General features: G+C 41.5%; 1 protein-coding gene across 4 annotated transcripts in view; it reads left to right on the top strand.

The window, feature by feature from the left end:
- LOC131890136 (uncharacterized) overlaps positions 1-18,847 on the top strand; it is a 26,473-nt gene extending 7,626 nt beyond the window's left edge. The window contains exons 1-5 of one of the 4 annotated variants that reach the window (XM_059239424.1): positions 7,875-7,893; positions 8,459-8,774; positions 9,070-9,363; positions 16,706-16,922; positions 18,069-18,847. In XM_059239424.1, the coding sequence (XP_059095407.1) occupies positions 8,502-8,774; positions 9,070-9,363; positions 16,706-16,922; positions 18,069-18,430 (1,146 nt within the window). In that variant the 5' untranslated portion in view covers positions 7,875-7,893; positions 8,459-8,501 and the 3' untranslated portion in view covers positions 18,431-18,847. Of the gene's footprint in view, positions 1-7,874; positions 7,894-7,987; positions 8,335-8,458; positions 8,775-9,069; positions 9,364-16,705; positions 16,923-18,068 lie in introns of those variants that run through there. The other 3 variants (XM_059239421.1, XM_059239423.1, XM_059239422.1) reach the window with 3 other exon arrangements.
- Positions 18,848-19,137: the final 290 nt, after the last annotated feature.

Genomic DNA, 19,137 nt, shown 5'->3' with positions numbered 1-19,137 from the left:
CTTCATACCGTTTTGGAAGAGCTTGCATCAAAAGTTTGAGTACACCCAAACAGCATTCCGATTGTGCCTAAGTGCTTCAACTCTTGAGTGACAAGTTGACAAGACAAGCATCCACGCTTCAAAGTGAAGACCATAATTACCACCGTGAAGATCCAGCCACTCCAACCCTAATCGAGTTCGAATGACCTTCAAACGAGTGCGTTTTTTCTTGCTCATCAAAGGTCTCACCTTATTCGCCGAAGCAAAGCCTTTTTGATAACGTATGTGGGAGGAGGAAAAATGTTTCAAGACCTTTTACATATGGCCTGTGGATTTTTCACATGAGCTACTTTTCCCACAAGCATTTGTTTGAAAAGCACTTTCTTTCTTTCTCTCATTCTCTCCCTCTTTCTTCTCTTGAGGGTTAGACCAATGGCTTTGAAAGACTGAAGGATTTGTGATTGATTATGTGTCCAATAACAAGTGTGAGGCTGTCTTTACGTAGTATCCAACATGTACCATACACTTGTATTCCTCCAGCGGGTAGCTATGATGAACCATCTCTTAAGACTTGCGTTTGTCCACTCGGCAAATCAAAGCTCCATTACCAAATGAGATCCAAGAGTGCTGACATTTGTGCCAGGCAATATCAGCTCCCTATGGTTGTCCTCAAAGGAAATACTGAATACCATGCCTTAGACAATATCTTGATAAAACTGCTTGAACACACCTCTGATGTACTGCGTTTCGTTTTTTACATCGCTTTTGGAGCCTTACAACAACGCGATAAAAGAGCCTAAAGACAAGGCACACGCAAGGCCCAAGGCTCAAAAGGTTCTATAAAATCGTATACCGCCATTGACGAAAGCTCACACCTACAATATGGCGATAACAACATCAAAGCATATTAGGAGTCCAATGTACACCAATACTTGAAAACCGTTTGACTGCAAGAGTGAATAGTAAATGAAAAACAATCGTTTACTTTGGACAAGATCACGAGGAAAATCCAAGTGAGAGAAAGAGAGACATTGACGAAAAAACGGACATCGGCAATTGCATTGTTAGAGGTCTGGAACCAAATTCACATAGCTTAAATCTTTGCTTCGGTTGCCATTGAAAAGTCATTCCACAGAGTCAGTCTTCTAATGCGAGGCACGTCCATTGTTTGCCATAAAGTGACCAATTGATGATGATCAAGCAGGATCTGCCGGTGGAAGATCCACTCATCGAAGAGCGTTCCAGTTTTCATTGAGGAACGAGTTTGGACTCTTAATTGGCTCAGAAATATAAGATCGTCTCTCTCTCTCTCTGTGTTGTTCACAGAAAGGGTCGTCTTTCAAAGTCTCCGGTCTTCCTCCGATACAGAAGAAGGAGAAGAAGAACAAGTGGAAGAAGCCAGTGCTGAGTACTTTCTTTCGAAAGAGCAAAGAAAACTTTTTTTTGCCTCAACCACCGTCGGACATTCAATTTGAAAAGGACCTTCTTCGCGAAGGGAAAAGCGGCGAAAGAGTGTATGGGAAAGAAGAACTAATCTGACCGTGAAGAGAGCAACAGATCAGCCAGTCTGAGGGCCCACAGTGCTGGCAAGCACCATTTGGGGATCTAGTCTGTCCCTTTCGATTGAGGCAACTGTAAAAAGAAGCGTGTTCCTTCATAGACTTTCTACTTAAATTACTCGTAACGATCAAGATTTGTATGGTGTTCCCCGCACGCTTGAATTGGTTTCTGACGACGACAGATAGAGGGGAAGAAATTCGAGTGCTGGAGGCGAAGGCCAATGAATGGTTGTTGAAATGTCGACTTCTGATGATAGTTGCCTATAAAAGTGGCGTCGACTACGTCATCAATCTTTAGAGCCATGGCAAAAAAGGATAGGTTAGGAGAGCGTACTTTTTCTGGCTCTTCTCTTTGCAAGTTTAAGCTCAAATGAGCTCGACAGTTGTTCCTAGTTTCTCTCTTTAAGACAACGGTACTCCTTCTGTTTTGAGCTTGAGACAGCTCTTTTTACTGTGCAACTTTCCCGCGGCCTGAGAGTTCAAGTGCCAATTCAAAGTTTTCCGTGCTCCTACCTGAGCTAACACGTGGATCTGAGTGGTCCTTCAAATCATTGGCTTATCTTGCACTTCCATAAACCTCTTTGCGTTAGTTACTTTTTCTAAAAAGAGACTAGAAATTGGGAGTACCCAATTTAAGCAGGCGAGAGGGCGGAAGAAATCCCTCATCAAGTTTGAAGGCTTTCAAGAAACCCATTATGAAGTAAAATGTATTCCCCTCTCGCCAAGATGCCTAGGCAGTTAGGCCTCGGTCGTCGTCTCATCACATACATTCTCCGGAAGCCGAGCTCATTCTTGTCGGATTTGAATAGAAGAATAATCCCGCTAGGGCCTCTTGAAACCCAAATTGAATTTTGTGACCGTTTGAATTGGGATTTCAAGAACTCCCCGCTTGATTCTCCATTCTGTATTGGCTGACCTGTTTGTTTGCTCTCTTCCCTGTTCCAAGTGTTTCTCTTGTTTCTCTTGTGAGACAACTGTGTACGTGTGTGGGCGTGTGGGTGTGAAACGCAATGGCCTCCAAGGTCGACTTCCCATTGATGAGTGAAGCTCAAGCCTCGACAGTGGAGAGCGATAGTGATGGTCTCCCGACCGGCGTGATCATTATTATTGTCCTCTTTGTGATCATTCTTATTACTGCAATCACATGTGGCGTTCTCCGTTTATGCAAGAAAGAAGATCACGTCGAAGGCGGACCCACTTATTCTGTGGCCATCTCAAATCGATTATTCAAGGAAATGAATCCGATCACAACCGACTCATGATCAATTGCATTTGTTAAGACATTAGCTTGGTTTCCCAAGGTCAAAGCCGAAGCCAAAGTCAATTCAAGGGCCCAAAGCAGTCAGTCGCTCGAGAGAACGAGCGTTCCAATCCATATGATTTGATGGCCTTAAGGGACTGACTTTTGGTTCCAACCAGAAACTATCTTCGACCGAGGAGCCAAATGAGCCTGACGACCTATCATCTAACCTGAGACTGTATTCAATGAATGGATGGTATTTTTGGAGCTAAATCACTTTCCTCAACGCTCTGCGCCGGAGAGAATTGACCCAAGATAGGTTGGAGAACGGTAGAACAAATTCAGGTAGAAGAAGAAACGGGTAATAAGATCGACTCAGCGCCCAAAGCCAAACCTTTATACGTAAGTGCCTCGAGGAATTCGAAAGTCCACGTTACTGAAATGTACCCTTGGTATCTTCACATAGGACGAAAGGTCGAACAAAGATGAAACGGACCAAAAGTCAGTTGACCTCAAAGAAGGCTAATGCAGCCGAAAAAGGATATTCGTATCAGATAGTGACTGAACCGATAGGCCCAGTTACCGCAAGGTCCAAGACCCAAAGAAGCCCTTGATCTAATTAGGAGCTCATCAGCTCTCTTCCAGATTGAAATATGTTAGTCCTCCTCTACTAAGTAAGTTGTTTATCGAAGTCCTTTTTCTTATGGCTAAGAGTTCATTTTGCTTGAAGTGGTTGCTCCGTTGTTTTGTATCGACAATTTATTGATTTAGCGGCCAAAGGCTTTGATGCAAAGGTCTGGAGAACAAGTCTGGCGTAGTTCTTGATTGCTAGGTGCTCAAGGCGTTTTTAAAATTACAAGTTCGCCAGTTCAGAGAGTCCAACGGGACCATCAAATATTTAGATTAAGCATTTCCAAGCATTTGGCTGGGCCAGTATATTTACTTCTACAACTTCGGTGAGTTGGCTTTGGTTGTCTGATCGCTTGAAGAAGCATCCTCAATTCTTGCCTTAGCTCCTGATGCATTTGATTTAAGCCTACTTAACTGAGGGCACATCTTCCTCTCTTACTTCATTTCTCTTTGAATTGAGTCCTTTTTGAAAAAGATCCTTATTGGGTAAATCCCTCGATTTTCTAATGGTACTCTTAAACGCTCGAGTTTCAAAGCCATTGGTACATTAGGACCTTCAAGTAAGGATAGGTTGTCAAAGCAAAGGCAATAAGTGGTTCTGACACTTGTGTGAAAGCCGAATCCATTTGCCTCACCTTCGAGCGAGCGACTCGCACCCTTAAAACATACAGCATGAAATGGTTGACCCCAAAGGCAAGGTACACTTTTTTTCTGTCACAAGAAAATGCAATTGATCGTCAAACTGCGACTTTTTAGGAGGATGGGGGTGTCAAAGATCTTCCATGTTTGAATTGCCGTCTCATTGAGATGGGCGAAATGGCTTGTTATCAGGACAGATGTCCTCAATGTGGAAATGTGCCACCTGGTAAAAAGATTATCTTCGACGAAGAACCACGAATAACGCGCTTGCAGATTCAACAGGCACAACACCAAAAGCAGCTACATCATCGCCAACAGCAGCAACAGCATCTTCAACAAATGCAGCAACAGCACATGCAGCATCATCTACAGCAACAGCAACAACAACAACAGCAACAACAACATCAACATCAGCAGCAACAACAACTGCAACAACAGAATGGCCATCGAAGTGCGGGGAGAAAATATCATTATGTCGATTCCAAAGTTTGACTTTTTCCCTAAAGCGACAAAAGTGTTAGATAGTGGTTTATTGGGATTCTGAGCAAGCACGAAGAGCTATCTTGCCCAATGGTGACTTTGCCACCCACTTGTTCCCCATTTGTTCAACATATCTCAAGGTCAAGACTTTCCAAGCAATTCCAATTCTGCAAAGGCTTGTGGGTTCTTCCAGTTTTTGGGACGATCTTTCTTAGAGCCCTGTTTTCGAGGGTGAATCGATCCAATGTGGACAAAAAATCATCCACTCACAGATACTTATCTCAGAATATTTTATCCATGTCTAGAGTTTCTATTTTGATTTGACTCTTAATGTATTGCGTTCCATTCCAAAAATACATTCCATTTCGTCCTCATTCTTTTTGAGCTCTTTGTGAAAAATTGCATTTATTTCAATCGTTAATTGACGTCGACGTTACCGATATCCGACAATCCAAGTCGCTCTTGTTGTGCTATTTTTGGAGAGCATTTTCAAGTCTTGCTTTTAGATTTCCTCGAGATGGAGAAACTTGTCAAAGCTTGAGTTGGATTGATGGTGTTATTGATGAGAAAATACACCACTAGATCGAGCTTTTCTAACCAAAATATATGATTCAACGAAAGACCAAAGAGGCAATACCTAGTGCAAAAGAACTGCCAAAAACTGAGGCGAAATATCTAGAAAACCTGGCATATTTCGAACGTCTATTGATTCATTCTACCAATAAAGGAAAACTTGGAAATATTTTATGAAGGACCGGGGAGGATAACCGTTCGGTGATTTTCAAATTGTGTGATAACTTTCCTTCAATTTGTTAGGGAAAACGCAAGATGGTATGTTCTTTGAAAAAAAACCTTTTTTCCCCCATGATTGAAGGAAACCGGTTGATTACGAATTGGAGTAACTGCAATGAATGGAATTCATATTGATTTCAAGTTTCGTATCTGTTCGACTGATTCAAATACAAGTTTACAGGTGGAAAGTAAGGCTGAAAGCCTACCTATGTTTGATTACCCTGGGCGGTACGTTACCGTTTTTTCGTTTTTCTTCCTGGCACTTGTTAAAATTGTAGGACTTAAGTCTCCTGTTACGTTTGTTTCCCAAAGCTTTGTTCCCTGGCACACCCAAACGCCGTATTACTTCCACTCCGGTTAGGGTTAGGTTAGATTTTTTGGTCAGAAATTCATCATTGAATAAGTATAATCATTCTGACTACTTCCAATTATACTACGTTTTTGCCAATTTACTTATAGGTATCATATCCAAGGCAAGGTTCACAATTGGTAAGGAAGTTTTATTCGTGACTCGATGGACCTCTTATTGATGACATACATAAAGTCAAGTCGGGTGTCTCACAAGGGTCCATATTAGTTTCTCTTCTTTTCATCCCCTCATTGCTCCACTTTAGAACCTTAGCAGTAATGTAAAGATGATGCAAAATTAGTTTGTGGCAAGAATGGGCAAGATTCCAGTAGTCTGATGGAGGTCCTTGATAAAATCTATTCTTGAGTTACTGAGATTAACAATGACCTTAAACATTCCACTCGTAGAGGTGAAGATATTGTCCAAGTTTGCTCCATGAAGTATTTTAGGTCAGTCCTTCAAGATAATCTTCAAGATAATTCGATAAGCCACGAACTTCTAAAAATATTGACTGCGAACGAGCTTCCCGCCAAATCGGACAGCTCTTGGCCATAGCAACTTCAGTTGAGTCACTTAACGAATTATAGTAATAAAGTAAGAAAATAAGAACATATTGAATTGAGGGAAAGTCATTTTCATACTATTTACTTGTGAAGTGGTTCGTTTCGAAGCCATTTTGTTAAAAAGCTTATGTTGCTGACCAAGAGTAGGCCGAAAATTTGAAGTTTGTTTATGTGGTGTTTACAACATAACTTTGGATGTATCTCCTGCGTTCCCTAAGCATGTTATTGGGCTCAAATTTGGCTAAGTTGATACATTTATCTAGATCTTGTGATCGTATAAAGTGCTCTTTGGAATAAAAGGAACGATTTAGGAAATAAGAAATGTATGCTTCCGTTCGCAGTCCACATCTCTAGAAGTCCGTGCGTAAACACATGCAGTTGAAGGCGACTTTAACTTTTCAAAAGTGCAGTTGGATTTATCAGACGTTTAAGTCCAGAGATAGCATCACGATGCTAACTCTGTACAAGTCGATTGTTCAACCTCATCTTGAATATCTTTCTCCTATCTGGTCCTCACTTAGTGCAATAGGTCACACTAGTTGGAATGGAGAGCTCCCGTATTGGGAGAGACTAGAGAAGTTGGGATTGTACAACATTCGGAGAAGGCAGCAAAGGTATCCGACATGGTTGGTTTTCAAAAGCATCCATAAGCCTTGTCCCAAGGCTTAAGGCCAATAGTCTAGTCAAGAGCATAAAGGCCTTCTCTCTTCTTTCTCGGACTCCTTCAAGTTTCAGTTTCTTTTCTCTCTAAAATGCTTAAGCAGATCCGTTGATTCATTACATTTTAAGTGACCTGGACAAGTTTTTGACCCAAAGCATAAAATCAAGACTTTGTTTCAAACCTTAACATTGATTCGTAGATGTGTTTGATGCCTTCTCTCGTTACCTCATACAAGGATAAATTACGACAATACACGTATTCTATTTGATTTAGTCGATAACTTGTAAGGATAAGATTGAAGAGTCGAGTTTCAAAAAAAAGATGCGAGAAAAGAATCATTCAATCCCACTGGAAAAAGAAAGCGGAGTCAATAAGCAAAACCATTTAATCTGACAAATAATGAATGGTCTTTGTATCTACCATGCAATAGAGCAATGCTAGGTATGTTGTGGAAATCGATCCAAGTGGCAAGTAACAATTGGATTAGCTATTAGGGTGTCCCTTGGGGGAGGTGGATGTGGTAGTACGTGTGGATCAAAGACGATAACGTTCGATGTTAAGCAAATTAGAACCTCCTTTGTTCAAACTAGCCCCGAATCCCCCCGCTTTAATTTGACTTCTCATGTATTATGTAGATGGCATTGTGTAGAATGGGTTTTTGGTAAATTGCTCATTACTTGAGAATAGAAATATCTTGGAGTTATCTTTCTCCAAACGAAGACAAACTACAATCCTCTCTCCCCAAAGACCAATAACCCAGAAATCAGACTAATAGGAGTAGGCATAACCAAAACCAACTCCCTACACTTTTTGGCTCTCCAATGAGGATATTTGCTCCGAGTAGAGGAATCGTATTGCCGACATCTGGACTAGAAATGTTGGTCAACACAAAAACAGGTGAAAGGTGGTGTGGTAGTGAGAAAACACCTTCTTCGTCCCGCAAACTCGCCCGATGTTCTTTTAACTGTTTCGACGGAGAGATAGTTGGCCAACTCGTTGGAGTAAGTAATCTTTCTGCTCGAGTGCCACTCTCCGTACCAAGAGCATCGACTGTACGGACTGTAGTGGAATAGTACAGTACTATGCTCGGCATAGCACTCACTACCGCTGAGCATACAAGAGAGACGCCTGTAGACAACTTCTGTTATGCTGTTCCCAACTTGTTGCTACTTGTTTCTCACTCGAAGCTAATCCAAGAGATTGGACGTGAATATCACATCGATCAGTTTTCAAACATAACCGTCATCCGCACATGGTTGGCGTTAATATTTGAAGCACTTCTTGTTTGAAAGGAAACGTGAGTTTTTGGGGGAGATTTGGTGGAATTTAGTGAGTAACATGGATCGCTGGAAGGTGCAGGGGTCCCTTAGTGGCCAAGTTTTGGTGAAGATTGTTGATGTTTTGGTTCGTTTGTGTAACGGAGGTTATTAAATGGCCTCGAGGTAAGTTCTTTTTTTGGCGAGAGATTTTCAAATATGAGACGTTGAAATGTTAAAAGCTCTTATGCTCAAGGGACTTGTCCAACTTGAGTGTTTCAACACTAAAATGTTTTCTTTGGTCGTACAGGATTTTGGTGTAGGGAGTAACTAAACCCCTCTTCAAGAGAAGCATGGATCTCATGGCAAGTGCAATACAAGGCCTCCCCCCGCTGCCCAAAGGCCTAGGAGGATTACTAAATTTCAACCGCGAAGTTTTGGCTCGAGATGCAGATCTGAAACGCCTGTTGCCTCAAACGAATAACTCAAATAACGGAAGTGGAACCAAGGCACAATCTGGACACGTTTTAGTGTCCAATGGAACCAGTAGTGGCTACTCATCCTCATCTACCCTCCAAGGCAGCCCCAATCCCAGTCCCCTGAGACCCAATAAAGAAACACCCAAGGCAAGTGTGGCAATTTACGAGGCTTCATAAATTTTTAGCTCGAAACAAGAGTGGCAAGGTCCTTTTGGTGGGGATATATGTGCTAAGAATGGAAGTAGTCCCATTTAGAACCAAAATTGGGTGAACTCACTCTCAGGCGCAACAATAAAACCGCAAACGACGCACACCCTTCTCGTTTTAATATGAAAATGTTCACTCGATCCAATTTTCATTTCGTTCCAAATTTGGAACAACATCATTCATTTTCCCTTGAGGGCAAATCAAGATTTTAAAAATTTAACGTTCAACTCGGCAGATTTTCCAAGTCCCTGTGGGTGTATCGGCTCCTCCTGCTGATAGATCCAAATCATCCACAATCTCGAGTCAACGAAGCAGTTTTGATGGTGGTCTGGGAGGTTCCAATGCATCGTCAGGATCCGAGCGATCTTGGTCTCAAGAGGAAATTCCAGCAGCTCTTCTTCGTCAGCCAATTATGAATGGTGCTGGCAGTCTGATGAACGAGCAAAATGGGCAGAACAGGCAGAAAAGGAGTTCCTTGATGCGTCCAGGGTCTCTGGATTCGAATTTGGTTATCCTGCGCAAAGAGATGGTGAGTTAAATTAGGAACATACTTGCAAAAAGATAGAATACCCAATGTTTTGCCATTTTTGGAAAAAAATGTTGTTGGAACAGGAACAAGGTTACAAATTTATGGAAATTTGTGGAGGAAGAAGAATCGTAAGTGAGGCTCTGAGATGCATTTATTGGCTAACTTTTTCCCGTCTCAGTCAGTGTTTGCCTAAACTTTGATCCATATCCCAAAAAACTAATCTCAAGATCTGTTCCAATTCAAATCAAAGTAAGCGAAAGATATCAGAGTCTTTTTGGGGGAGGAAGGGCGAGTTATTAGGATTTATGCAAATCTTACTGACTGCCAAAATGATTCAAATGTCTTGGCTTGTCTGAAGTTTCAACCATGAAAAGATATCAGACAGAGAAAAAATAGGCAAAAAAAAGAGATGGATGATTGGTCGAGTTTCTTTTCAAAATTGTGGCGTTATTAGCCAAAGTCACCGGGGAAAATAGGGAGAACCTTCTTTCTACACAACTCAAGTTTGCGTGGGTTTTCCTTCGTTTAGGATCCCCGGGTGCTTCACATTCTGAGTTTGCTTTTTATATTAAACCAAGATAAAAGAAAAGCAGGACTTCTTCAGGCAAGATCAGTTTCAAAAGAAAACTCCTCATCCGAGGGTACTCGTGTTACAAATCCGCACGGAAGTGATGTTCACCCAAGCACAAATGACGTGACCAGAATTCTTCCAAACTCCAAAAATCCTAGCCAATTCAAAACCGAGTTAAAATGATCCCAAAGAGGGTATTGTTTCGCATTAATCTTGTCACGGAGTTCAAAACTGCGATTGCAAAATCATACTTCGAATACTCCAGCACATAAACGAGGATACATGATCTGGATCGATTCATACGTGGAATTTATAAACGCAAAACCCCTGACTGAATTGTACAGCTTGTCGTTTCAAGCCAAAACTTTCAGATCAAAAGTCAAAACTCAGATCAATTTTTTTTCTGTAGTTTTCGGTCGTCGTTACTTTGATGCGCGTGTGAGTGTGAGTGTAAATGATATGTTCAACGACCACGACCACGAACGAATTGAGAGTACCAGTTCATTTTTGCCACAACGAGGAAGTTTCCTTCCTCCTTCTCCCAGTTTCTCTAATGGCAAAACGAAGATCGATTGAAACTTTCAGGTCTCTCTTTTCTTCTGAGACCGAAAGGAGAGGCGAAAATAAGACCAGTTCTGGTCCAATGATTGGCAAAAAGCAACGTTGTATCAATTTTGACTTGAAGCCTTTGGATGTAATTCCAATATGATCCAGCTCAAATTAGTCTAGTAGTATGTGCTCAGAACTGGGCATGAAGAGATGCAAGAGCCTAGAATGATTCCCAGTATTTTATTCTAGTACTTTTAATTAAAAGAAATAACCATTGCTCATTGTGGATAATATCGAATAGCCCTCCGAGTATTAATAAAGAACGTAACGAATAAACGAGCCAAAGTCAGTGTTTCAATTGGTTTGCGATCGCGATGTGAAAGTTATGAGGCTATGTTGTGTACCTTTTGTTTCCGAATTTGCAAAAAAATATAGCATTGATAACTTGTGCATCTTGAATGACTTCTCAGGAGTGACACTTGGGCTTGAAAACCGAAAAATGTTCGTACCTCCAATGGCTTTGGCTCATTTGGCTCATGATGAGAGCGAGAATTGTGGTTAGTTTGCCAGGTTCGGGCTTCGAGAATGAACTTTAGTGAAGAAGCTTAAGTGAGCTGATGTATGAGAGATTGGAGAAATGACTTTCGTGCACGAAAGGATCGACAAAAGAGAATCTGATTCCAAAGTTTCCTTCGCCTCGATGTGGTTGTCAAGACAAGGGACATCTAAAGCTTCATGTTGACGACGACATTCCCATTCTTTTATTCCACTTCGTTATGATTAGATGAGTTACTCAGTTGGTTTTGCCTTGAATGGAGCCACAATTCGAATGACATCTGTACACGAGGAAAAGAAATACTCCACGAATTCAATTCGTTTTTGGTACTTTTAGGTACATATGCTTTTTCACCATTTGTATTTTTCGGTAAATACAATTGGTTTACCTCAAGCAGAGGTAATAAGTTACATTACACAGGATTAGGTACAATCAATTGGGTCTGAAAGTTCATAAGTCATAACATTGTCCCAGATGTCCCTTTCATGTCAAGTGTGCATTGGAGATGTTTGGATTTGATATTTAAAGTTATCTATTGCAAAATGGAATTAGAAAAATATTTCGATTGAAAAATACCATTTCCTTATATGACAAAATCCCACCTCGTGTCATTCAACTAAAATGCAGATACCTGTTTAAGTGTCTCGCCACTTGACTGATTTTTTGCAATGATTATTCCTTTGCACTCCGTATTCCGATCCAAAGAAGGACATTTTCAAATTAAGTGGAAATCGCAAATGCCCTCTCTATTCAAACTCCCTGTCTCTAATTTGTCGTAGGAAGAGCTAATCAGATTCTTGTAAGATATCAAGGATTTTTGATGATCAAAAATTTTTGGCAGTCTCCCTGATTAATTTCGCATCATAACACGATTCGATTCCATGTAGCCTTCTTCAAATGAGACTTGACTCAACCACTTTCATTGTTTACTTTAAATTTCAGCTCAATCGAACGACTAGGCTCTCGTATGAGAAAACCCAATCATAGCGACCTCGGACCAGTTATATTTGAAAACAATTTACTCGAATCGAAGCTGGATTTTCCTTTTCTTTCTTGAGTTTAGTATGTATTTTTATCCAAATTCTAGTGGTTCATGAATGATTCTATTGTAAATGGTCCATTGCAGTTGGTCGAAACTTTTAATTTATGGCCATCTTTGAACGAAGCGGTGTGCATAGGGCCACATTGCTCGAAGGGCGAATCAAGTGTCCAATATATATCGTGTGGGGTCGCTGTTTTTTCGTCTTTTTTTGGCCGTCTGAACTATATCCTTTTTGAAAAGGGTTCATAGATCAAAGTCTCCTGAATTTGTTATTGCATCGCCTGTTGCTAATCCCCACCGTAGGTCTCATTCAGGGGCTCTCTCCGCTTTTTAACTTGGGTTGAAGAGCCTCAAATCCCAACCAAAGCAGACATAAGCCGATTTAGATCCAGGAGCAGATGGGCTTTCTAAATTTCTTTCAGAAACAGTTTCCACGGCAGAGGAAACTCATAAATTTGTACTGTAGAATGCTGCTCGCTTATTGCTTTTTCGCGCAATCTAACTCGTATCCCACATCTGTGAGTGAGACTTATCGGGATTGTTGAGCCTCAGGGCCAAGAAAAAGGACCTTTAGAGAGCCAAAGGCATGGAAAGTTAGTCAGATTAGGGGTTAAGTAGCCTTTGAATTGGCTTCATGCATCGGAAAGTGTGCACTCAGCCATCGAGATAAGTCAATTTTTCCTTGTCAAATGCTTCAAATTTAACCAGAGCATCCATCCACCGTACTTAGTTCTGAAATTTGACAACAGAATGATTTCCATTTTTGCTTGATGTGCGATGAAATTTGGTGGCTTTGGAATTCCAAGTCAGACAGATGTACAGAGCACATTTTTGTGATATTGAAAATTGATATTTCAAGGGTATTGACAGTTTAATACAGACACATTCCTTCAAAAGCGGCTTGATTTGCTTTCGCTTCTTCAATTGTTACCAAAAAACAAGCTTGTTTCATCGAAAAAGTACTTAAAGAAAGAGCAGTAATTATTTCCCTCAAGTCGATGGTAATTATCTTGATCCCATTTTGTTTCCTTTCTAGTTGTGATTTGATAGCAACTATATATCACTCTCGCTTTATTCTTGCTATTGAAGGCCTTATATAGACAAAAAAAAAGCATCTCTTCAGTCTACTTTACATGCCACTCCCCGAAGATTCAAATCTATTGATTGAATTCATTGCACCTGATTTGCCTTGGGAATCGAGAGAGTGCGTGAGCGATTTAGCGTTGCAAGCTCAATACAATTATTGTCTTCTTGGTTCGTCATGGTGTAAATGTTGGATGGTTCGCTTGTGAAATGTGCTGACAAAGCCACGATCTCAACCTTTGGCGGCGCTTGGATTCGTATTCACTCTTTGGGAGGCATTCTCAATCAAAAGGCCTCATTGCATTAGTCGCATTCAAGCACGATTGTACGTTTTCTTCAGGGCATTTGAAACGTCCCCCTTACTCTCATTATCAAATAAGACTAATGCTAAGGAATTGGGATAATGCATGGCGTAAGGAAAAGAGCCATTTCCACAATTGTTCTTGTGCATGTCGAAAGTATTTAAGCAATCTTAAGACTCGGCTCTGGTTTGGCTTCAGTAATTATGTGGGCTCAAGGAATAAATCATTGAGTATCGGTCTTCAAGAGGCAAACAACTCGGCTCTATTACGTAGTGTTCCACGATCCACTCTCGAGGGGAAAAAGCCCGGGGAAATTCCAAGAACATGCAATGGGTTTCTTTGCCGTGTTCAGCTACTTGATTTCAAGATTCCTTTATGGTTCTCTTTTGGCCAGGATTCTCCAAATCTAGAGCCGGTCTAAGATAAAGATCACTGCACACACCCCTGCCCTGGTGCAATTTAGCGAAATGCACATTTTAGGATTTTGAGAGCGAATTCCAATTTCGTTCCAATATGGCACTCTTGGAATCTTTATATGAAAGGGACTCGCTCTTGAAGAGGGCTTTTCCAACTATGAGTTGCTAACCGGGATGTTTGGTCCAGATCTTACGACAATATAGATGATCATGATGTTCCTGTCTGTGACAAGATGGTTAGATATCCTCGACAAGTTGTTTGATGTCTCGAGGATTTGAAGGAAGGCCAGCAACAAAAAGAAGTCAACAGCTGAGAAATCTTCACTTTCGTTGCCGACGGCTGGAACAATATTTTCTTTGGGACATAACAAGCCCCATCGAGGGTAAAAAACAACAGATCATCCGGAGCTCATTCCGAGCCAACAACGACTCTTGAGTTTGATACTTTGCGACTACAGAACGTATATACCGTAGTTTATGAGGAAGAATGGTCAACATTTGCTCACATAATATGATTGACGAACCATTCATTTTGAGGCCTGACATGGAAGAGAGTATCAACTCAAAGGACCCTAAAGTCTCTCCGTGGCACCTTGGACTCCCACAAGAGGTAGTGCATTACACACTAGTACTTGGTAAATGACATCTGAATATTACAAGCAAATAGTATTCACCGATAATTGGTTAACTCCTGTCGGTTGCATGCGCTCCTCGAGATTAGCACCCTTAATGGAACAGGATTTGTTTTCTAATGGAACCACTATACGGAAAATGCATACCGCCCTAGTTTAATTTCGTGTAGTTCAGAAGCACTGGGTAATTCCCATTTAGAATAGAAAAAGTGGAGCACATGTACCTGCTGTACCCTCAAACGCTTTCCCCGGAAACCCATGGGAAACCAACCAACGACATTGCGAGGCTAGAATAGGCCTTGCATTCTGCGCCACATAAACAAGTTATGCCCGGCTCTCTGGCCTTTCTCGAATCCAATTATTGGCTTACCATTAGGGATGAACCAAAGCAGCTTCTAAACGAGAGTAGAAGGTTGGTTCAAGAAAAATCCAGTTTACAGTTTGTAGAGGCCTCCATCAGTTTGGCCTTAATTGAGAGTACAATTAGTCCATTTTGGGGTGAAATTGGGCCTTCTTTGTTGTCACGCCTTCAAGCACTGATTTTTCATAAACAAGTTATGCCCGGCTCTCTGGCCTTTCTCGAATCCAATTATTGGCTTACCATTAGGGATGAACCAAAGCAGCTTCTAAACGAGAGTAGAAGGTTGGTTCAAGAAAAATCCAGTTTACAGTTTGTAGAGGCCTCCATCAGTTTGGCCTTAATTGAGAGTACAATTAGTCCATTTTGGGGTGAAATTGGGCCTTCTTTGTTGTCACGCCTTCAAGCACTGATTTTTCAATCAGTTGGCAGAACAATCCAGTTTACAGTTTGTAAAGGCCTCCATCAGTTTGGCCTTAATTGAGAGTACAATTAGGCCATTTTGGGGTGAAATTGGGCCTTCTTTGTTGTCACGCCTTCAAGCACTGATTTTTCAATCAGTTGGCAGAACAATAAGTCTCAAGCCAACGAAATTTCACAATGTTATGCTCATGTAAACTGGTTGAATTGGCCTCCGTGGCTGATATATTTTACTATACTCGGGAACATCGCTCCACTTCCTCCGGTAGATGAAGTGATATTGAGTGCTTTTGGAAAGGCCAGCCAGATTCAAAGCCATTGCCACTTAATGGTAAATTTGGCACACCTTAACTTTGGACCTTTGCCCAAGACTGATGGAGTCTTCCATCTTGTTTTTGTGCTAATAGGAGTTCTAAGTTCCAAACCACCACAATTTGAGTTATGTGATCAATAAAACCATTTGAACATAACAGGGCAATTTTGTCAAGCTAAACTTCATGAGAGATCAAGATTTTTTTTCTCCAACACTGCGTCAATTGAAACGACTCTCGCACTAATAACTTGAGGTCTTTATAAGATGATTATGCAGCCTAGGTTACTGCCTTTATGACGCAAGATCCGATAAAGACCTCAAGAACCACGCAAGAGCAAGGACAATTTCCTGATGATGTTGAACGTGCGAGACGTTTGGTTCTGTTGGTTAGATATGTAGAAAGAAGGTAATTGGAACACGCATCACGTCCTGAAAGTAAATATGTAGAATTCAGCAGTCATCTTTGAGTGGTTTATTAATAGAGCAGTATGGCAATACCAGACACGTAAAGTGTCAGCCCTCTCAAGGGAAAGGCATAAAGCCATGTACATGCGCAACACACTGGGGCATGCCGGCAATAAGCAATATATCAAGCCCTTAGAGATTTAGTGTTACCAGGCATCTTGGATCAAGTCTAAATTCCTATGGGATCGAGATGACATGGATCCGTCCGTCAGAGTGATCCTGGGATCATATGGTTGAATCTTGGCTTGAATGGAGGGAGATATTGTCATCAAAATGCCGCCTGGTCGACGAGAGGGAGCAAATGCCCCGCAAACTAAGAGGCTTTTGTGGAAACTCAATCCGGTCCAATATTGGATGGCTCTAATATGTTCCAGGGAGTATATTTCAACATGTAACGAGGTATCGCGTTATCTCCAAGAATATTGAGTTAGGGATTCTCTTATGAGTCATTGAACGTTGCCGATACAAAAGAACAAAAGAAAGGACCTTGACTAATAGAGAGTGCACAAGTTTAATGGGAAAAGCATCCCCCCTAGCCAAGCCCTTTGTTTCGGGATCTAAAATGTAGCTTTTCATTTGCAGGGCTTTTTCTGACATGGGAGTCCAAAAAAGGGTTTTTTTTTTTTCTTTTTCAGGTTGCTTTGCGCCAATTGGACATGAGCTTGCTGAACCAATTGTGGTCGTTGAGGGAACAAATCAAGGACTTACGTCAACACCCCGAAAACAGCTCTAACCAAGGCATGTCATTGAAAAGTGTTCAAGAAGAGGATGGCAATTCTCGTCGGGAACTCAGAATCCCGGCTTCTGATCGACCTCCATGGGAAAATAGCCACTTGCTAGAGTCCGAAATCGGTGTGTATTTTGCCTTGCATTTCTGATATAGACATGGAAATGCCTCTTTAATTGTCAACAAAAGGAAAAAAGGTCTTTAAAGGGCGGAAAACAAGACTGAGTTGCTCACCGGTCCGTCATGTTTTGGGGCCTTCCCAAGGGCTCAGCGATGCAAACTAATCTTGCGACTGTTTGCAACTAATTTTCTGAGCCAGTAGGCATCCAGGCGCCCAGTTTAGGTAATGAAGCAGGAAATTAGCCTTGTAAATGTCGGTGCTGTCGTCACTCTCGTCTTTGTTCCCGTCTTTGAAGTTTGCTCCTTTCTTCCTCATCTCTGACAAACTCTCCTCAAACTTGAGGCAGCCACGGCCAAAGTTACCCTCCATGCTTAGCCAATTGAATCCTTGTGCCATTTGACTCGTTAAGCCCCGAGATTGGACTTAAACACACATTTTTGTCTCCGAGAGTACCTTGCGGTCACCAAGGTCAGCATTAGAGATTGGCAACGAAAAGTTTGGGAGGTCGACCGAAATCAAGTTTTTCTCTGGGATTGGCCCAATCCGCTCTTCTTCGAATAAATCCCAAATGAGTATGAGTTTTCGATGAAAGAGGCCGGAAATGCCGGAGTCTTTGGCTAAAGTCTTAAAGAGATGAGGTCGTTCCTTTTTCATAAGTTGGAGAACAACATTTTTGTACTATGTACGAGTACTTCAAAGGGAACTTTGTGGCTCATTTTTCGGAAAATGTTTGGAAAGCTTTCCATACAAAATGTTGAAATATGCAAGTGAATTCTAAGAGGGGCAATGCTTCCAGGCTCTGCGGATGTTGCCCATCTTTTTCTTTTCTTCATGATTCCAATCACTCAAGGGATGCATCATTGCGGAAATAATGTAATTCAAAGTGTTGGCCCTCCCAATATTTCTCAAATATGTTTTTTAAACGAACGGAAGGGCCATGGTTTTTTGGGTAAATTTCTCCAAAGTGAAATATGTGTTTACGTTTCCAAGGAGTTCTTTGCCATCGGAAAAGAGAAAATTGATCTAAAAAGTGCTCGTCACACATTGTGTCCACTAAGAAAACATTTGGTATCGAACTCAAAACCCACACAAGATTGGACCGATGAGTAGTGAGTCCCCTCACAATGATGCTATTTCTCTTGCCTTACAGAGTCAGATGAAGATGAGGACTTTTACAGAGATCCTCTCGAAAACCTCCGTCACCACAACCAGAGATGCCCACATCCAGGATTATCCGCATATCAAGCCCAAGAAGTCAGGTTGAAGGCTCATAATTCCAATATTGAGGAACTCTTCACATCGTCTCAACATCCTCGGACGGAAATCAGAGGATCCGAAGAGGAGCATTTTTATTCCAATATTCAGAATCACCCCAACCGTCGTCCTGTTGTCATTGCAGTTGGTGCCAAACGCCGTCTGCCCGATCGGCCAAATCAGCCCTCGGTGCTGAAATTGGCCGGCAACCCTGAGCAGAGCCATTTCTTACACAACAGAGACAACAACGGCTTCTAAGAAGAATAGACCGGGAACTTTTGTCATCTCTATAATTGTATTAGACACGCAAGGGAGAGGGATTCTCGTCATCCTTCCCCCATGTGAACTTTTTCCTTGCCAATTGATCCAACACTTCACGAGCCGACAAGCTAAATCAAAATGAGCTCTGACAAGCAAGATGCGGCCCAAAAGCCTCGGAAACTTCCATCGTGGATGGGACAATCGACATCAGTCACATCACACAGAGGTCCAAACAAGCCAGGACATGGGGACTGTCAAAGCCAAACGAACCTATCCAAAGACCAAAGAAAACCCCAAGACTGCTGGAAAAGGGTCGCTACAGAGGACTCAAAATCAAAATCCTCAGCAATGACCACAACAACGACGACGACGACGACGACGACGAAAAACTTACATTACGTGATGAGTCCGATTGAGTTGCCTCCAAAATTTATGTTTACTCACACGATCACGGTGTTATATGTCTCTTGTTAACTGTTTGCTCCAATGCCAAGACATCTAGATATGTTTTTCTTTGTCAAAGAACGAAAAGGAACAAAACTTTTGTAAAATACACTTGTTTAAAAGTAGCTCAGGTAAGTGTGTTAAATCGCTTAAAGCCATTAAAATGCATCATTGTCAAAAAACGTAGTCAACCAGTATTAAACATATCTTAGTAATGTATTGACGATGGAATTTCATAAGCTTGTATTTAGCACAGTTTA

The sequence above is a fragment of the Tigriopus californicus genome, chromosome 11, assembly GCF_007210705.1.
Source record: "Tigriopus californicus strain San Diego chromosome 11, Tcal_SD_v2.1, whole genome shotgun sequence".
NCBI lineage: Eukaryota > Metazoa > Arthropoda > Copepoda > Harpacticoida > Harpacticidae > Tigriopus > Tigriopus californicus.
Note: the sequence above shows the minus strand (reverse complement) of the source record. Positions and strands in the feature narration are given on the sequence as shown.